The sequence below is a fragment of the Chlamydotis macqueenii genome, chromosome Z (genome assembly GCF_036417535.1).
Source record: "Chlamydotis macqueenii isolate bChlMac1 chromosome Z, bChlMac1.mat, whole genome shotgun sequence".
NCBI classification, from domain to species: Eukaryota; Metazoa; Chordata; class Aves; order Otidiformes; family Otididae; genus Chlamydotis; species Chlamydotis macqueenii.
This window is the reverse complement of record NC_141593.1, coordinates 39,049,539-39,065,590: the sequence shown is the minus strand read 5'-3', so window position 1 is coordinate 39,065,590 and position 16,052 is coordinate 39,049,539. Positions and strand designations below refer to the sequence as shown.

The following is a 16,052-nucleotide window of genomic DNA, read 5'->3' as shown; positions in this document are numbered from 1 at the left end:
CAAGTTCTAAGTTTATTACTGACTAGACATAACAGTGAAAAGCTTAAGAATGTTGGAAGTAGTACAAGAACGTGATTATGCATTGGCTTCCATAATGGAGCATATGTTTCTAGTCTCATAACATTCCAAATTAAAAAATAGTTTTTGTGAAATCAAGTGACCGTTTCATTCTGAGTGTACATTTCTTAGTGCACTGTAATTTCATTAACAAGCACAGTGCTGCACAGAAATTTTTAATCTGTGCTTGGCTTCTGCAGCAAATCAGCCCAACATCTCTCTCACACAAAGACACCTGGACTTAAACATGTAAGAGTAGTAGAAATCCCTCATGGAAAAAGAAACTGCAAATAGTAAGAAAGGTTTTTTTTTTTTTTTTGTAAAATTCAATTGGGGAATGGTGTTTGCAGAATATTTTCTGAGGCAGTCTTACCAGAGAGTGGGTACAAAGCCAAAGACGTTTTAGAATGATATGTGGAAAAAAACCTGTTGAGCAAGAAAGACAAAATTGAAAGTGACTTTCGCCTCCCGATCATCTCTTCCAGCTGTGGTTTTCTCTCTCAACTGAAGGTGTGTAATACAGGTTAAGATAAGTCACTGATGGGAAGATGGTGTCGATGAATTTGTTGTTAGTGTGGCCTACGTGTTTGTCTTGAAACACTTAAAATATAGTTTTCATGATGAAGAGGGGACAGAAGTTTACACGGAAGACCTGAAACAAAATGGAAGTGTGAAAATGTAGCTATGTGTAATGTTTGTATTTGAGTGCAATATAGTCATAAATATTATCTACAGAAAATTAAAAATGTAGAAAGAATGTTGAGATGGTAAGATGATAAAATGAAAAAAAAAAGGAAAGAACAGAGTAAAACCTGCTTATATATTGTCCATATTAAATCGGTCTCATTATAGGAACACTGATGGTGGCACTTCTGCTGTGCTGCTGGGTAGTGTCAGGGTATGGTCTCCTGTTCAACTTGGTGCGTATCACCTAAAGGCGACACTGACGTAACAAGCACGAAGCTCAGCTCCAAAGGCTCCTGCACAGCACAGTGTTCAAGTGCCTCCTAACTCTTGGTAAATTTATTCTCAGTTGCAAAGTCGCTTCCACCATTCTGGAGAAGCTAAGCTTCTTCAGTGCTCTGAGGTCAGATGTTAAATCTGTGACAGAGGCATGTAAATGAACTGCGTTATTTAAGTTGAATTTGTTTGCCTTAACTAGAAAAAAAAAATCATCTTTTTTCTCCAGTACAATTTTCCTTACTCTCTACAATTAATTCAGCTTCTGCAGTGTATGATGTAGGGGATTATTGGTACCAGTCACCTCCTGACACACCACAGAGCTGACAAAATTACTCTGCTCCTCAGGTAAACGTGCTCACTACTTTTAACTCATTCAGTTTTAATATCTCAAGGGACACCTTGATCCTGTAGTAAGCCAAGCAATTCCTAAAGGAGATGAATACTGTCAAGTCCTGAAAACTGATAGACATCCTAGTCTCACCTTTGCATGTTAAGTGGCAAGTGGGGAAGGAGAGGGAAGAAGAATTTTGTAACTTGAGCTCAAAATTCAAAGACGTGCCGTGACTGACTTTACACATGAAAGATAACCTGGAATAGGAATATAAATTGTTTTTCTGCAGTGGTGAATTTCTATATTGCTGATACTCAGCTGTTAGGTGAGAGCACTAATCCTGCGTAGGGCACATTAATGTGAACAACAAATGAGTTAATGCAGCATAAAAGGCAGAAGAGAACTTTGATTTTTACTTGAGTAACTTTTAGGTTAGAGAATCCTATTGACAGGCTGTTGAAGTACTGCTGATTCAAGCTTAAATAATCATTCTGCTGGGAACATTTTCCCTTTTCAGCCATAGGAGAGTATGTCCTGTTTTGTCTTGGCAGGAAGGACAATCTGATGTCTTTATTGAGTCTAAGATAATTTAAATAAGTTTTTCTCCTCCTCACCTTGTTACTCTTTTATCGTAAAAACTTAAGTTTCTTTAATTTCCTAAGACAAAGCGTATTTAACATATGTCTGACTTAACAGGAGTTTTATCTTGATGTGACGGCAAAATTGGAATAAAAACACATGGTGCCGAAGTCATACTTCCAAAATGTATGTGAAAGTGGGCATGTATGTATAGCCCATGTATGACCCATTTTGAAAACCATTTTGAAATACCATATACTTTTGGTATTTAAATGGCATCTCTGCGTTATTTGATTACTCCAATTATTCTTTCTCAAATGAAAATTACATGTAGAGACCACTGTTCATTTTTATTTTGCACAATGTGAAAATGTATGTGGTAAGTTAGAGAGAGGGTATTTCAAGAACAAGCAGAGCAGACTTGCATGCAGTTGTATTCTGTAAAATTAATTAAAAATGAAAAGAGAGTAGATGTTTGTGGTTGGTAGGGATTCTTTCAGAGCCTGTTGGTAGTGCAGAAACAGTGAATTGAATTCTCAGCAGCAACAGATGACTTTGCCAACTCTTGATTAGAAGTGACTGGAAAAGAGAGCTCCTGTCTTGTGGGAATTCCAGGAATAATCTAGGGACAAGACTTCCTTGCCTGGCTGGCATTTCAGGTAGTCAACCTGCCTCGTTTTCATTTTAAGTTTTGAAGGATCAATGTGCTTCTATGGAACAGTGGGATTTTGGGAAACTGCATTTTTAAGTACAACTCTCATTAGCGAGCTCTTGACTCTTGAATATTGCTTCAGAAGACCAATAATGCTTGTTCAATATGGTGATGTTCAGCTTCCCGGGGGAAGTGCAGTCACCGTCAGAGAGAGGAGTGCAGGTAAGGTCAGGTAAAATATGTGTATCTGTTAGGCCCTGCGTAAGTTCTATATGCATGACAACTAAGGTGCGAAGACCTTTTCCTAGTCTTTATTACAGACTAGTTGTAATTTTTTGTCATCAGATCTTATTCAGCACAAAATATCAAGTGATACTTTACGCCTATCCAACCATTTCTGAGGGCAGCATTGAATTTTTATGACCCTTCCACTTTTTTTATCTATTTTGTAAGGCTTTGTCTCCCATACAAAAGCAGATGGTGTGGATTTAGCAAATTGCCCTTTTGTTTTGTTATATTTTGTTCTGCTAATGGGATTGATGTTTGCTGTAAAAGCTTTTTTTTTGTGATCCTTAGGTAAAGCAACATTGAACAATATAGATCCAGCAGGTAATTATTAAAATATGGCACATTTGAAATACTCTCTATTCAATTATGTTCCTTAGGGAAGCATCCACCATGTTACCATAGTTCATGTACTACAGTGAACTACAATATATATTATATACTGTACATGATAAATGTGATACTGCAAGGGCAGAGAAATACAATTTTTCTTCTGTCCTCAAAACCAAGAGAAAATAAAGACTTATCAGGATAGCATAATAGACTTGTGTAATAGTTTGGATTGGAAGGGACCTTTAAAGGCCATCTAGTCCAACTCCCCTGCAAGGAGCAGGGACATCTTCAACCAGATCAGGTTGCTCAGAGCCTCATCCAAACTGGCCTTGAATGTTTCCAGGGATGGGGAATTCACCACCTCTCTGGGCAACCTGTTCCAGTGTTCCACCACCCTCACTGTAAAAAATATCTTCCTTATATCTAGTCTGAGACCATCTTTTTTTCCAGGCCAGTATAAAGTCTTGTGAAGACTTATGAAATATTAAACTAACTTGAACTTTGCATGAAATATTAAATTAACTTTGCCTTGGCTTGAAGCCATTTCTTTGACAAGGGAGAAGGATAATCAACTTAAAAGCCCTCAGGACGACAAAAGTATAATGATGCCCTATACTATAAGGCAAATGCAGGATGTACTCCAAAATGACTACTCAGTAAATTGTACCTCTGAGTTGGAGGTACAATTCCAAAGCTACCAAGTAGGTACAAAAATCCTCTCGCATGTAAGTAAATGACTTAAAATCTCAGTTGGAGTATTTATTACTATCTTGTCCTTGGTCCAGGTAGTTAGGCTTTTTCCCCGTCCATCTCCAGGAAAGCTAAGTATTTCTGTGCAGCCATGCTCTCTTGTTAGTGCCTCAGCCTCAAGGCTAGAAAAGCTTTCAGTGTGTTATCTGACACTGTATTATTATGTGACTCTGCAGCTTCTTCTTTATTAATATGCTTCTGTTGAGTCATATAGCTCCTTCCTTCAAAGGATTACTGTCCTTGACAAGGACTGTCCCATCCTATGCAGCAAAATCCAGTGATTTCATTGCAGTTGGAGGACAGAAGATCCAGTGAGATATGAGGCAAAAGTAAAATTGTGGCTCAGAAAGCTAAGCCATGTGTGGCTGAGTGTATGTGTAAGCATTTTGTATGGGTTCTTGTTTATAATAGAAACAACCTTCAAGATTTCTTATCTTGCAAGATCATTTCAGCTTCTATATTAACAGAAGAAAAGAAGAAGAGACAATGTAATTTTTGGCTGGGATATTGCAATTTGATCAATCACTCTACTAATATGTCCTGGCCAAAGTTTTTGCAAACCTGATTGCTAGTATAGGCAGTATGTTTCAGTGAATCAGCTGCTTGATGCAGGTAAGAACCAATAAAAGGTATTTTTTACTGCAGTTGCATAAGGATGCAGTTGCCATACTAATGCTTTTATGTGATTAAAGGTAACAAAACTGGGCAGATAGGAGAGAGTTTCTTCACCATGATTATCAGAGTATCAGAAGAGATCTCTTTCTAGATTGCAGAAGTAGCTTAATGTTTATAAATCTCTTTTTTGAGCATGATAAGTGAATGTTGATCTGTGCAGGTCTGATGTTAATTGAGTTATCCTGACTGATGCCATCTAAGAATGACACATCATTTCTCTAATTCATTTTATCCCAGACATCAGTGTTTATGCATTTTACAATTTACCTTTAATCCAGCTAAACAAAACCCATTAGCCCTAAGAGAGATCAGTGGTCTCCGATATAGTTTAATTTATGAGTTCCAGTTTCATCATCAACCTCTTAAATTTTTTAATTCTTAGAGATCTTGAGGATTCATGATTCCTCTCAGACTTAGCTGGGGTTGCTGCAGGAGTTAATGAGTTAATCACATTTTAGTCCCTACTGCAGCCAAGTCTCACAGAGTTTATGGATCTAAAGCTGCTTCTTCCTGATTGTGGGCTTCTTGGCTTCTCTGCTGCGGTCTTTGGAAAGACCTGGAAGAGGAAGCCTCACATCCATGTCCCTGCTTTTGTCCTAGCTGGCTGATTGGCAAACAGCAGACTATGTAAACAAGTTGTATGATGATGGAAGAGGAAGCATCTCAGATCTGCAAGATAAACAGTAAGCTTGGACGGCCCTGGGAGGGCACACTTCAGGATTGTTTTTTTGGAGGGTATACTTTTTGGGTGGTTATTATAAATAAGTAGTAGCAAGATACTAAAAAGCCATTCAGAGAGCGACACATGGGGAGAGGAAATGCTGGTGAAATCATGTGTCTTGGACCTGCAAGGAAAGGAGATTAAAATTATGCGTAGAAGAGCAGAGATCAGGAAAAGTGAAAAAAATATATCACTGATCTTTAAAACAGCATGTGATGATTGTCAGTGGAAGCTCTGCTTTGTGCCTTGATCTCCTGAAAAAAAACAGATAAGAAATCAAGTCACAACAACTGACAGTAGCTCATGCTGATTTCATGTTGGTTTCTGAACCATGAGGAGCCGTAGAAGCTGAGAAGACTGTTCCTCAAGCCTCAGAAGAGGTGGTACCACCTTAACAGAGGAAACTTTCTGCATAAGTCTGTCAGAGCTGAAGATGTCACTTGAGCTAGAGAATGCAAATTCTTTTATATGCTCTTTGAAAACCATTATCTGATCTGACAATTGGGAGGGATAGCATACTTTTGTTCTAAATATACAAAAAAAAAGGCAGCATGTTACAGGGAAAGCTTGTTTTGTGCAGTGCTGTTTATATTATTATGCATGAGTTTCAATTTAAGCCGTGGAAGATGAACACAAAGGTTGTTTTGAGGGTTCCATGATCTTAAAATATAATTTTAATCAATATGAAACTAGTTTTGTAACAGTTTATTCGGTTATTCCTTTTAACATTAGATCTATCAGTACCCTTCTTCTTGCTAGCTTTTGATTGCTTTAAAAGTTGTAGTAGGCAACGTTGTGGTTATAGACTACAAGACCTGGTTGTTCCTGAAGGAGTATCTCATGATTTGTTTTATCCATGGAAGTGATGTCATACTGAAAGTACTGAGTTCTGCAGCTTCTAAGATGCTGCAAATCAGATGGAGAGTTAATTTTAAACAGTATTTAGCCTGCTCTCAAGTGTATAACACTGGTCATCACTAAGCTTTTGATAAAGTACCTGTTTTGTTGGTACATGAAAGTTTCCTGTGTTAAAATAGCATGGGGGAGATGCTACCTAGCTGTCTCAAGTAAGCTGTTAAAATATAAATACATCATCTGTGATTCTGGCATCAGATAAGTACTCAATTCAAATAATAAAGATGCTTAGAGTAAAAAATGCTGTCCACGTGAATAGGTTATGCAAATGTGATCTTTTATGTCACTGAATTATTGTAGTGATTATCGCCAGGGAACAGGAAGGTAAATAATTCAGTAGTAATGTACTGAGCGGTGTTAGGGATAGCACATGCCTGTTTATGCACTTCCCTGTAGACGTCCCTGGCTGGTCAGTTTTGCATGTGGCAGCTCTCAAGCCATAGCTCCTGATCTGGTTTTTTTTGGAATGGGATCTGTGTGTGCTGAGGGGAGTTGCTGCTTAGCCCAGTGGTTCTCATCTTCCTGTTAACTAATGGGACAGCACATACTATGTGAATGCAAATACTAGAATGGGACTTCTAACTGTGGCTGCTGCAGATTGTCTGCAAGCCTGGTCTGTTTCTATCTGTATCAAATTTATGCTGTTTTCTGGAAATGTGTCATAGAATCATAGAATATCTCAAGTTGGAAGGGACCCCTAAGGATCATCCAATTCAACTTGTCTTTGGGAGAAGAGATTACTTACATAGATAAGAATATTTGTTCAGAAAATAAAGGATTTGATTTAGGAAAACAATAGCAAAAATCTTCTTGTGCTTTCTAGTAATAATTAAGAGTGACATTTTAGGTTGTTAGAGAAAAACATCAACTTACATTTTATGTGTGCGATTTTGAAGAAGGTAGATGCTTTCTTGGAGTATTCTGCTTTCACACAGTTGGTCTGTCGTTTCTTTTCCTCATGTTTGGAAGGCTCCTGATTTTATTAAATGGAGAACAGACACAATTCCCTTTGCAAGTGAGAGCAACTGAAAGTCTTCAGTGCTTCACTAGGCGTCTTCAGCTTCTGAAGAGTCAGGGTGAAAGTCTTTTACTTTGTCTAGTTACTAATTTCAGCTCAGCAAAGAAGAAAGGGAAAATTAAAATTACAGCTTGCTATGTATAGCTTGCTGTGTGTATTTCCATGCTCTTTGGGACTGCTTTTCGTACTAGATTGGTGAGGTGTTTTCAAAAGCCTTTTCTGGATGTATGTGAAGCTGCTTATCTGTTACTTGGCTGTTAAAGGAGCTTCTGTCAGGTTAGATCTCATTTGGATCCTAAACAGAGGTCTCTTATAAAACCAAACTTTTTTTTGCTTTCTTGGGAGCTGTGAAGCCAAGGAAACATCTGATGCCACAGTAAGTGCGTTTCTTCAGCCTGTGGCGAAAAGCATTACAACTAAGGACAGTATCTGATATTTGTCTTGGTGATTGGGCTTTATTTTTTTTTTTGTCATTGTCACTCACTGCAATTGTTTTCTAATGTGTTACAGAACAGGAGCAAGCGCCTGGAGAAAGTCCATGTTGTTCTTGGGAATAAATCCTGTGATTTGGATTCGCTCATTTCTACTCTGGCCTATGCCTACTTTCTAGACAAGGTAATGGAAAAAAATGGACCAAATGGTCTTAGCTCATTTGTTCCAGGTTGTTACAGACATCTTACTGTTAAGTCAATTAGAACATACTGTAGAAGCGTACTTCTGGACAATGATTTTGTTATAATAAGAGGTGAGGTTTTTAAATAGAAACAGTCTACATTTCTTTCCCTACAAAAATTAATGAGTGGGTATTAGATGGCTTATTCAGTAGCAGCAAAACATCAGCCATGTGCATCATTCTTTCTCCTTCCTAGTTTCCCAGTGATTCTGTAGGAGGCAAACAGAGACAGAAGTACAAGGGAAAAAAAGTGAAATATGTTTTTCGAAAAATGAAGTAAAAGGGGGAAAAAATCAAACAGAAAATTCAGACTGTTTCTAATTGCTCTTATCTTCCTAATAAAAAACAGGTCTTATTTTATGCAACTCACAAATGCACACCTACGTTTCAGGTCAGTCCTCCTGACGTTCTTTGCTTACCCGTGTTGAACATAGCACGAAGAGATTTTAGCTACTTCACAGAGACAAGATTTATATTGGAGGAGCTGAATATCCCGGAGTCATTCCATATCTTCCGCGATGAAATCAATTTGCACCAGCTGAATGCTGAAGGGAAATTGTCTTTAACACTTGTAAACAGCAACATGCTGACAAGGTATTGCATTGTATGTACAACAAGATGGCTTATGTAGGTTTGAGCAGTTTTACAAATTGTATTTTACATTTTTTCTGTGTTAATATTGGTATTGCTATGCTAACGCAAAGCAAAAAAAAAAAGAGGAAGCTAAAATAGATTTTATCCCCCATTATATCCAATAAATGTAACAAATAAACAGCCACCTTTCCATCACTCTTAACGAAACTCCCTTTTTAAAGCACCTTATATTTTCACACAGCTTAGATTAGATATTTTAATTTGGTTTAAATAGTTTGGAAGTTTCCTATGATCAGTAAATAAGATATTAGATTTTTTTTTTCCTGCTTCTCAGTTAGCTTTCACTAAGGCATTAAGACTCTGCCATTCATTTGGAGATGTCCAGTACCGTTGCTGTTAGATTATTGCAATTGCAATCCTTAGAGACTACAGCATTTTTCTCAAAGTGTCCCTGGTGCCAGAGGCTCAGAGTTGCTCTGTGGAAGACCATAGTCCATATGCGCATCCTTGAGAGGGAATATTTACCAGCCCATGGTGAATCTTCTATAGGAAGCCTCTTTATAATGGTCTGCTTGTTTTGCCCAGAGTGAAGGATGCTGTTTACTTCCAGCTCATTTAAGATAAGTAACATCCTGTTGTACTATGGCCCCACCCTACTCTGAGGCGCTTGTAGGTTAGAATAAAACTAGGGAAAATGTAAAATGAAATATGCATTAAAAAATAAAATAAAAATCTCATAGCTGTTGATTCTTTAACTGCAGTCAGCTGAGTACATCATTCACTTTTTCAAAGCAAAAATTATCCATAAGATTTTTGTTTATTATTTTGTTTCTTCCTTCTAAAGAATTATAATTAGTGTTTTATATTGTTAAATATAGTTTGGCTTTGTTACTACTATTATAAGCAGAAACATAAAGTGTCTAAATGCAAGAAAAAGGTATTTTCTAAGTTGCCAAAATATTCAATGGGGAAAATTCAAAATCTCCTCTATATGAAGAGTTATATTTTCAGTACATGTAGAAATATTTTTTTTCAAATTATTAATTTGTAAAGATTTTTATAATGGAAGTGTAAACATTTAAGTCTTAGTACTTAGTGATGTATCAAGTAATAAAACCACTGTGAACATTTAATTAAAAAAATTAGAGTTTTAGGACTTCATTGTGACATTCTTTGGCTTTATAGCAGACTTCAAGTAGCAGTAACAATAGTGTTATAGTCTGGAAATGTAAATTTTTTTTTGCACTGTTTTAGTCAATTTTCTAAGCAGCTAGAAAGAAAAATATATATAATTTTTAAATTTGCTTGATAGTGAGGATAAAAGTTTGGAATCCGCTGTTGTCAAAGTCATCAATCCAGATGAGCAATGTGATGGCAGCCTGGAGTTACAAGCATCTTCTTCCTCTTTAGTAGTAAAAGAGATTCTTCAAGAGGCACCAGAGTTAATCACTCAGCAACTGGCTTATCTCCTCAGAGGTGAGAGATTACTCTTTATATTAAATACTGAAAGGTTTAATGGAGTGTTTCTGAATCTGCTCATGCAGAAAGAGTGTGATCCATTCTTTGGTTAACAATCCCTTTAAAGACCACAGGAAGCTTCATAAAAGAAGCAGGGAGTAAAGAGTTTGTTAAAGAGTAACATTATGTTGAATATTAAAAATGTGCATTTAAAAATAGGCATGAGAGGTCTTTGCTGTATCACTATACACGAATATTAAATGAAGCTGTCGACACACCAGCTGGGAAGCTGGGAAAGCTACGCTGTTCGTCGATTCCAGGGGCTGTGCAGTGCCGCCAGTTCGGCTCTGCCTGCCTGTGTCAGCAGTATGGATTGGAATCGAATATTTACACGTTAAAGCTTCTCCCAGTGGCAGTGCCTTCTTACAGAACGATGTTCTAATGGCGTGATGCAAAACTTTAACTGTTTAAAAAAATGCTGCAACCAAATCGTCATTGTGCTCTGCTTTTCTTGTGTATTGTATGCCGGGTAGAGTACAAAGGATGGGGCTTCAACGGTCAGAAGTATTTTAATTTCTGTCTTCATAGTTCATCTTTTGTATTAGTTTCCTCAGTTTATTTGCTGCAGCAGAACTTTACTTCAATTGGAAGTAAAACTTAGGTTGAAAAGAACTGATTGCTGCTTTTAAGTTATTTACTGAATTTCAATAATGTTTAATGAGTTTTAAAAGTTTTAGGTTTTAATAGATGTGCAACTGTTAAATGCCCTTTTAAGAAATTAATGTGGACATGCTTAATGAGGATTATGAAAACTGGCCTATACTTAGATTTCAGAAGCTACTGGAGTCTTGGCTTGTCATTGTACTCGTCACTGTGATATGTAATGAGCATGTTCTGAGAAATTACAAAAGGTATTTTTTTTTAATGTTTCCATGGAAGAAGCATTAACAGTAACACAGCTCTTTTAATATCTTTCCAAGCTCTAGCAAATCTGCCATGAAATATTTTTGTAAGCTCCAATTTTCTGTTGAGTAGCTGCCCAGGAATCTAGGCAGATGACCATGCATAATAATTTATTTTGGAGGCAGAGCCAAAAAAGACTTTTAGGGATCTCTCAGGATACCTGTTTGGTGGTGGAAAGAGTCAGGAGGCAGTGCTCTGAATGATGAACAAGAACATGTTCAAATATTATACATGGTTGTAAGTGTCTACATGTCTTGACTCTAGTCTGTATCCAAGTTAAAATAAAGTATTTTTATTAGAGAACCACTGAAAGTGTTTGCATTAGAGATAGCACTTCTAGTTTTGAGGGAGATAGTAGCAAAATTTTTTTTAATAATTAGTAACTTCATTTTAATTATTATGTTCGGTAGCACATACTTGAAGAACTTAGTGGATTTAGAAGTCCTGCGTACCTTCTCTCGCATGGTATGAGGAGTGATGGACAAAATCTAAACAACAAAACACAGCTCTGCACTTGTGACTTGGTGCTTTTCCACTTCTCCCAGCAACGTAGTTTGTACATATAGAAGGTTAAGCAATACAGTGAGTCCTCTTGTGGTTCTCTTGAAATGGAAAAGTTTTCAGTACTTAAGAACCATCCATTGCAAGTTCAGAGAAGTCAGTAAATCCTGTTACTTGTTTTGATAATAATAAAAAAAATTGCAAGGTATAAATGGCCATTCTCTCTGGTGGCACTCGGGGGTTGTACAGCCAGTGAAAGGGTCCTACTGGGTTTTTCCTGCTTTGTTATGTTACTTCCAGTGTCAGTCTGCGTACTGTTTCGAGGGAAGTTCAGAACAGAACATCAAAATTAAAGTCAAAGTGCTAAGAGTTAGGGTTTTATTTTCGTAAACCGGCTGAGAGATTCTGACATCTGAGTCGCTGAGCTAGGAACTCTTTTTTCATCTTCTGGCTTTACGGTGAGTATTTTACTAGCAGACTTGTAAGATAATACAAATATCTCATGTTTTAATAATTATCATGTAGTGGCTGTGACAGCCTCGTTTGTTACCTATTTTTCAAACTTATTTTTCGCACAGTCTATTAGCAATTTTTTTTTTATTTTAATAACAAAGGCAGATGTTTAGAACCTGCCATATTTCAACTTTGAACAAATGTCACCTGCTCTTCTGTGTTTAAAAAAAAAAAAGTCAAGAGAAAAGACTTTTCTTGAAAAACTTAATGTTATTGATTGAGGCAGTTTAATATTTAAGGTCTTTTTTTTTGAGCTGAATGCTGTTCTGGTATCTTTGTCTCCCTGTCAGACAGGCTATAAGTTAGTTTTACGCTTGGGCTTTGACTAGAGCCCGCTTGGAGAGTCGGAGTGTTGCACAGCCATATTTGCCTTAAGTTGGAGCTTGTGCTGTCCCTGGACTTGTGCCAGACGCAAACAATTATAGAACCTGCCAGAGTCCTGGGCCTGTATTATTTTATTTCCCCAGGGATGTTTACAAGGGAACCGTTGCCAAACTCAGGATCCATTAAACTGCTGAATCATTACATTTTCTCTTGCAGCCAGCTGGCAAGGATGTGATTCCAGGCACTCACTGTCAGGTACTGTGGGTCAGTGCACTCTCAAAAATGCCTCCTTATGTTTATTTGTATAAGGCCTTGAAGCATGCCACGAGGTGCAGACTGCAACATGTAAACAGAAACATATTTACGGCAAGGGCATCAGCAGGTTTTTTTTTGTTTTTCTTTTTTTTTTTTTAATTTGAATCTGGTTTTGCTAGTTATGAGCTGCATATTTGAGGTCTTTTCGTGCCCTGTTGGGGCAGTCTGACTTTCAGTAGAGAAGATTAGTTTGTTATTCTCACCACCCAGACAAATGTTAAGAAATGCCCTTTTAAGGACTTTGGGAAGGATGCCAATCTTTTTTTTTTTTTTATTCTGTCTTGTACATCGATCAGATGATTCACATGCTCCCTAGTTGATTCATCCCTAATGTATATGCCAGAAAGAAAGGAGCATTTTGAACAGCACCAAACACTGCACGTATTTGGACTAACAGTTTTCTTTGTATCTGTAGAAACAGTTTTCTTCCAGACAATGCTTCTCTCCTCGCCTTCTTCCCCGAACTTACATTTTATTCCAGCTTTGTGGCTTTCCTGTTAATTACAATGAAAACTGCTCACTTGGGTCTGTTTTACAGTTTTGGTTTATGGTTTTCTGGAGGGGAGTGAGGAGTGCTGAAGTATACTTTCCATGAGGGACTGTTGGTTTTCCCCTTTTCTCTGTCCTTTATCTTTCCAGGTCATGGAACAGAACCTTGACAGGAGAAATGCCTATATTTTCATTGTACTGTTTCTCTCAGCCATAAACTTATAATTCAGGAGATGCTTGTGCTGTTCTTAATGTTTTCCCAAAACGACTTCTGCCTTCATTAGATCATGTTTAATATTAATGCACAGCAATTGCTTTTGGCAAAACTAGTGCTCCACTTCCAAACTGCTTTGTGAAAAAGAATAAAATGCACATCATTGTTTTTAAGAGTCCTAGCCCATTTTCTAGTGACCTCTCCTTAGGAAAAAAATATCCGTAATGTAGTGTGATGTACACAAGAAATAATATTGAATCTTGTATTACCTATTATATATATTTTTTTTTTCTGTGCTTGTCAGCAGGCAGAGCAGCCTCCATTATGCTTTCAGAAACCCTGGGGGAGTTGCACCAGCACTCAGTAAAATCTGCAGGAGATTTCTGAGCCCATGTATCTCTTTTATAGCAGGTACTTACAAGAGAGCACATGACTAAATGGACTACTGACCTTTGGCCAAGCCAAAGTACCCTGAGTGAACTGTTTTTCTAAACTACCTGGAACCTTAACCCTCACAGGGATGCTGAGGATGCCTGGGAGAGAAGATGTCTGCCTGCCTTTCCTGCTGATGAGCACAGCATTAAAGAGTGAAGGAAGAATGAATGTTGATCTTAGGTCTTGCTGACACCCTATTAATTTGAGAAGGATCCTTTTCTTGCTTTCATCCTAGTAGAAAAGTTAGCAATTGCAAGCACTACAGTATTGCTGTGGCAGTAGGAAAAATAACCTTTTACAAACCCTTCTAAGATGTCTGCAACGATGAGACATTATTTCAGGCTGGCTGCATTTCATTCTTGTATTAAGTGATAAATCCCAAAATATCTGAGTTTGCTTTGCTCTTTGAAAATGTCATCCCTGATGAAAATGTGCAAAGAGCTTGACCCTGAGATGAACTGAGCAGTGAAAGGCAAAGGCTTCCCGTTAAATGCTGCAGTACAGTGTATGTCTACACACGTTCTGATTTTACGACTTTACAGTAATGTCTGTGTGCTGCCAAGGTAAGACCAAATTCAAGACGGCCTTACTGTTGAAGAAACCGACAATTTATCACACATGTGAAAGCAAGAGACAAATGCAGACTGGTACCTGTGGGAAAGGATGGTAGGCTACCATAGCACATCCCAGGCACTCTTTCCATTGTTTTTGACTGGGTAATAGATAAATAATGTAAAAGTTTTCTCCCACCAATCTATGTGTATAAGAGAATTAACCTAGTTTTATTGGCATGATCAGTGCTGCTGCAACACTACAGTAGAACTGCTTTGGTGTGACAGAAATTAATATATTGTTTTAGCAGCAGATACTTGTGATGATTTTTGTTGCTGAATAGCTGCTGTAGTTCAGGCACTTGCTAAAATCACAGCCAGATGCTGTGGCTGCTAGGACCTGCCTTGATGCAACCACAGCTTTCTGCTACCAGTTTTCCTATTTCTTGCAGTTGGAGAAATGTGAGACTCTTTTCTTTGTTTGACTCCTTTCGTTTCTTGCCTCCCGGTACCCTTTTGCTTCGCTCTAGAAGGGCTGGGCTACATCGAGGCTGGATATAGTCAGTTTAATTTGGTGGCCCAGCCCTGAACTTTACAGTAGAAACTATGTGTGTTGGTTGGGAACATTACCTGTTTGAAATACTGACACAGAAAAAAAGCTTACTTAAATAATATATTTCATTTCATTGTAATAGTTTGGGAATTGTTTCTGTGAGAAACAGGAAAAAATACTTCAAATGCTGAGGCTCAGAAACTGTCTTCCTTTGACTGTTTCTGTGTGGTTGAGCTTTTATTATTCTATTTTAGGAAGGACATAGTTCTGCATTTGTCGTACAGCTTAGTTGAAATCCAGGGCTGACTGGATAAAAACTGTGGTGTAGTTATTGCTCAGTTCACAATCAATCCTCTGACTAGGCTGGAATGATTTGTGGTATACGGAGGTAAAATGATTCAGAAGTTGCTGACCTGACACCGAACCTACTACAATAGTAGTTATTTCTGTATAATTAGGCAGATGATAAAGCTCACATTATGCTACTTCAAAACCAATGAGCTTAATTGCATATGTAACTCACATCGCTTGTTACTGCATTATCCAGTATGTTTGTGTTAAGATTTTATCTTCTTGGTCTTCCCTAAATGCTGTCCACCTCTAAGTACACACAGTTGTAGTAAAAATTAGACACATTGTATATTTGAGGACGTATGCAGATTGACAGACTGCTTAGCTCATCCTAGTGCTGCTGGGAGGCTGTTTGGGATATGCTACAGTCTTCTTCCAGTAGGTACTTGTATGGAATCATAGAATGGTTTGGGTTGGAAGGGACCTTTAAAGGTCATCTAGTCCAACCCCTCTGCAAGGACCAGAGACATCTCCAACCAGATCAGGTTGCTCAGAGCCCCATCCAACTTGGCATTGAGTTTTTCCAGGGACAGGGCATCTACCACCTCTCTGGGCAACCTGTGCCAGTGTTCCACCACCCTCCTTATAAAAAATTTCTTCCTCATATCACGTCTGAATCTGCCTCCTTCTAGTTTAAAACCATTGCTCCTCATCCTTTCACAACAGGCCTTGCTGAAGTTTCTCCCGGTCTTTCCTGTAGGCCCCCTTTAGGTACTGGAAGGCTGCTATAAGGTGTCCCTGGAGCCTTCTCTTCTCCAGGCTGAACAGCCCCAACTCTCTCAGCCTGTCCTTATAGGAGAAGCCCTCTCGTCATTTTTGTGGCCCTCCTCTGGACTCGC

At 38.0% G+C, this 16,052-nt stretch overlaps 1 protein-coding gene across 1 annotated transcript in view; it reads left to right on the top strand.

The window, feature by feature from the left end:
• Nucleotides 1-2,632: 2,632 nt before the first annotated feature.
• Nucleotides 2,633-16,052, top strand: part of PRUNE2 (prune homolog 2 with BCH domain) — a 107,461-nt gene continuing 94,041 nt past the window's right edge. Inside the window, exons 1-6 of the mRNA XM_086771346.1 lie at nt 2,633-2,804; nt 3,159-3,191; nt 4,686-4,725; nt 7,795-7,894; nt 8,344-8,546; nt 9,859-10,022. Of these exons, the coding sequence (XP_086627472.1) occupies nt 2,633-2,804; nt 3,159-3,191; nt 4,686-4,725; nt 7,795-7,894; nt 8,344-8,546; nt 9,859-10,022 (712 nt within the window). The remainder of the gene's footprint in view (nt 2,805-3,158; nt 3,192-4,685; nt 4,726-7,794; nt 7,895-8,343; nt 8,547-9,858; nt 10,023-16,052) is intronic.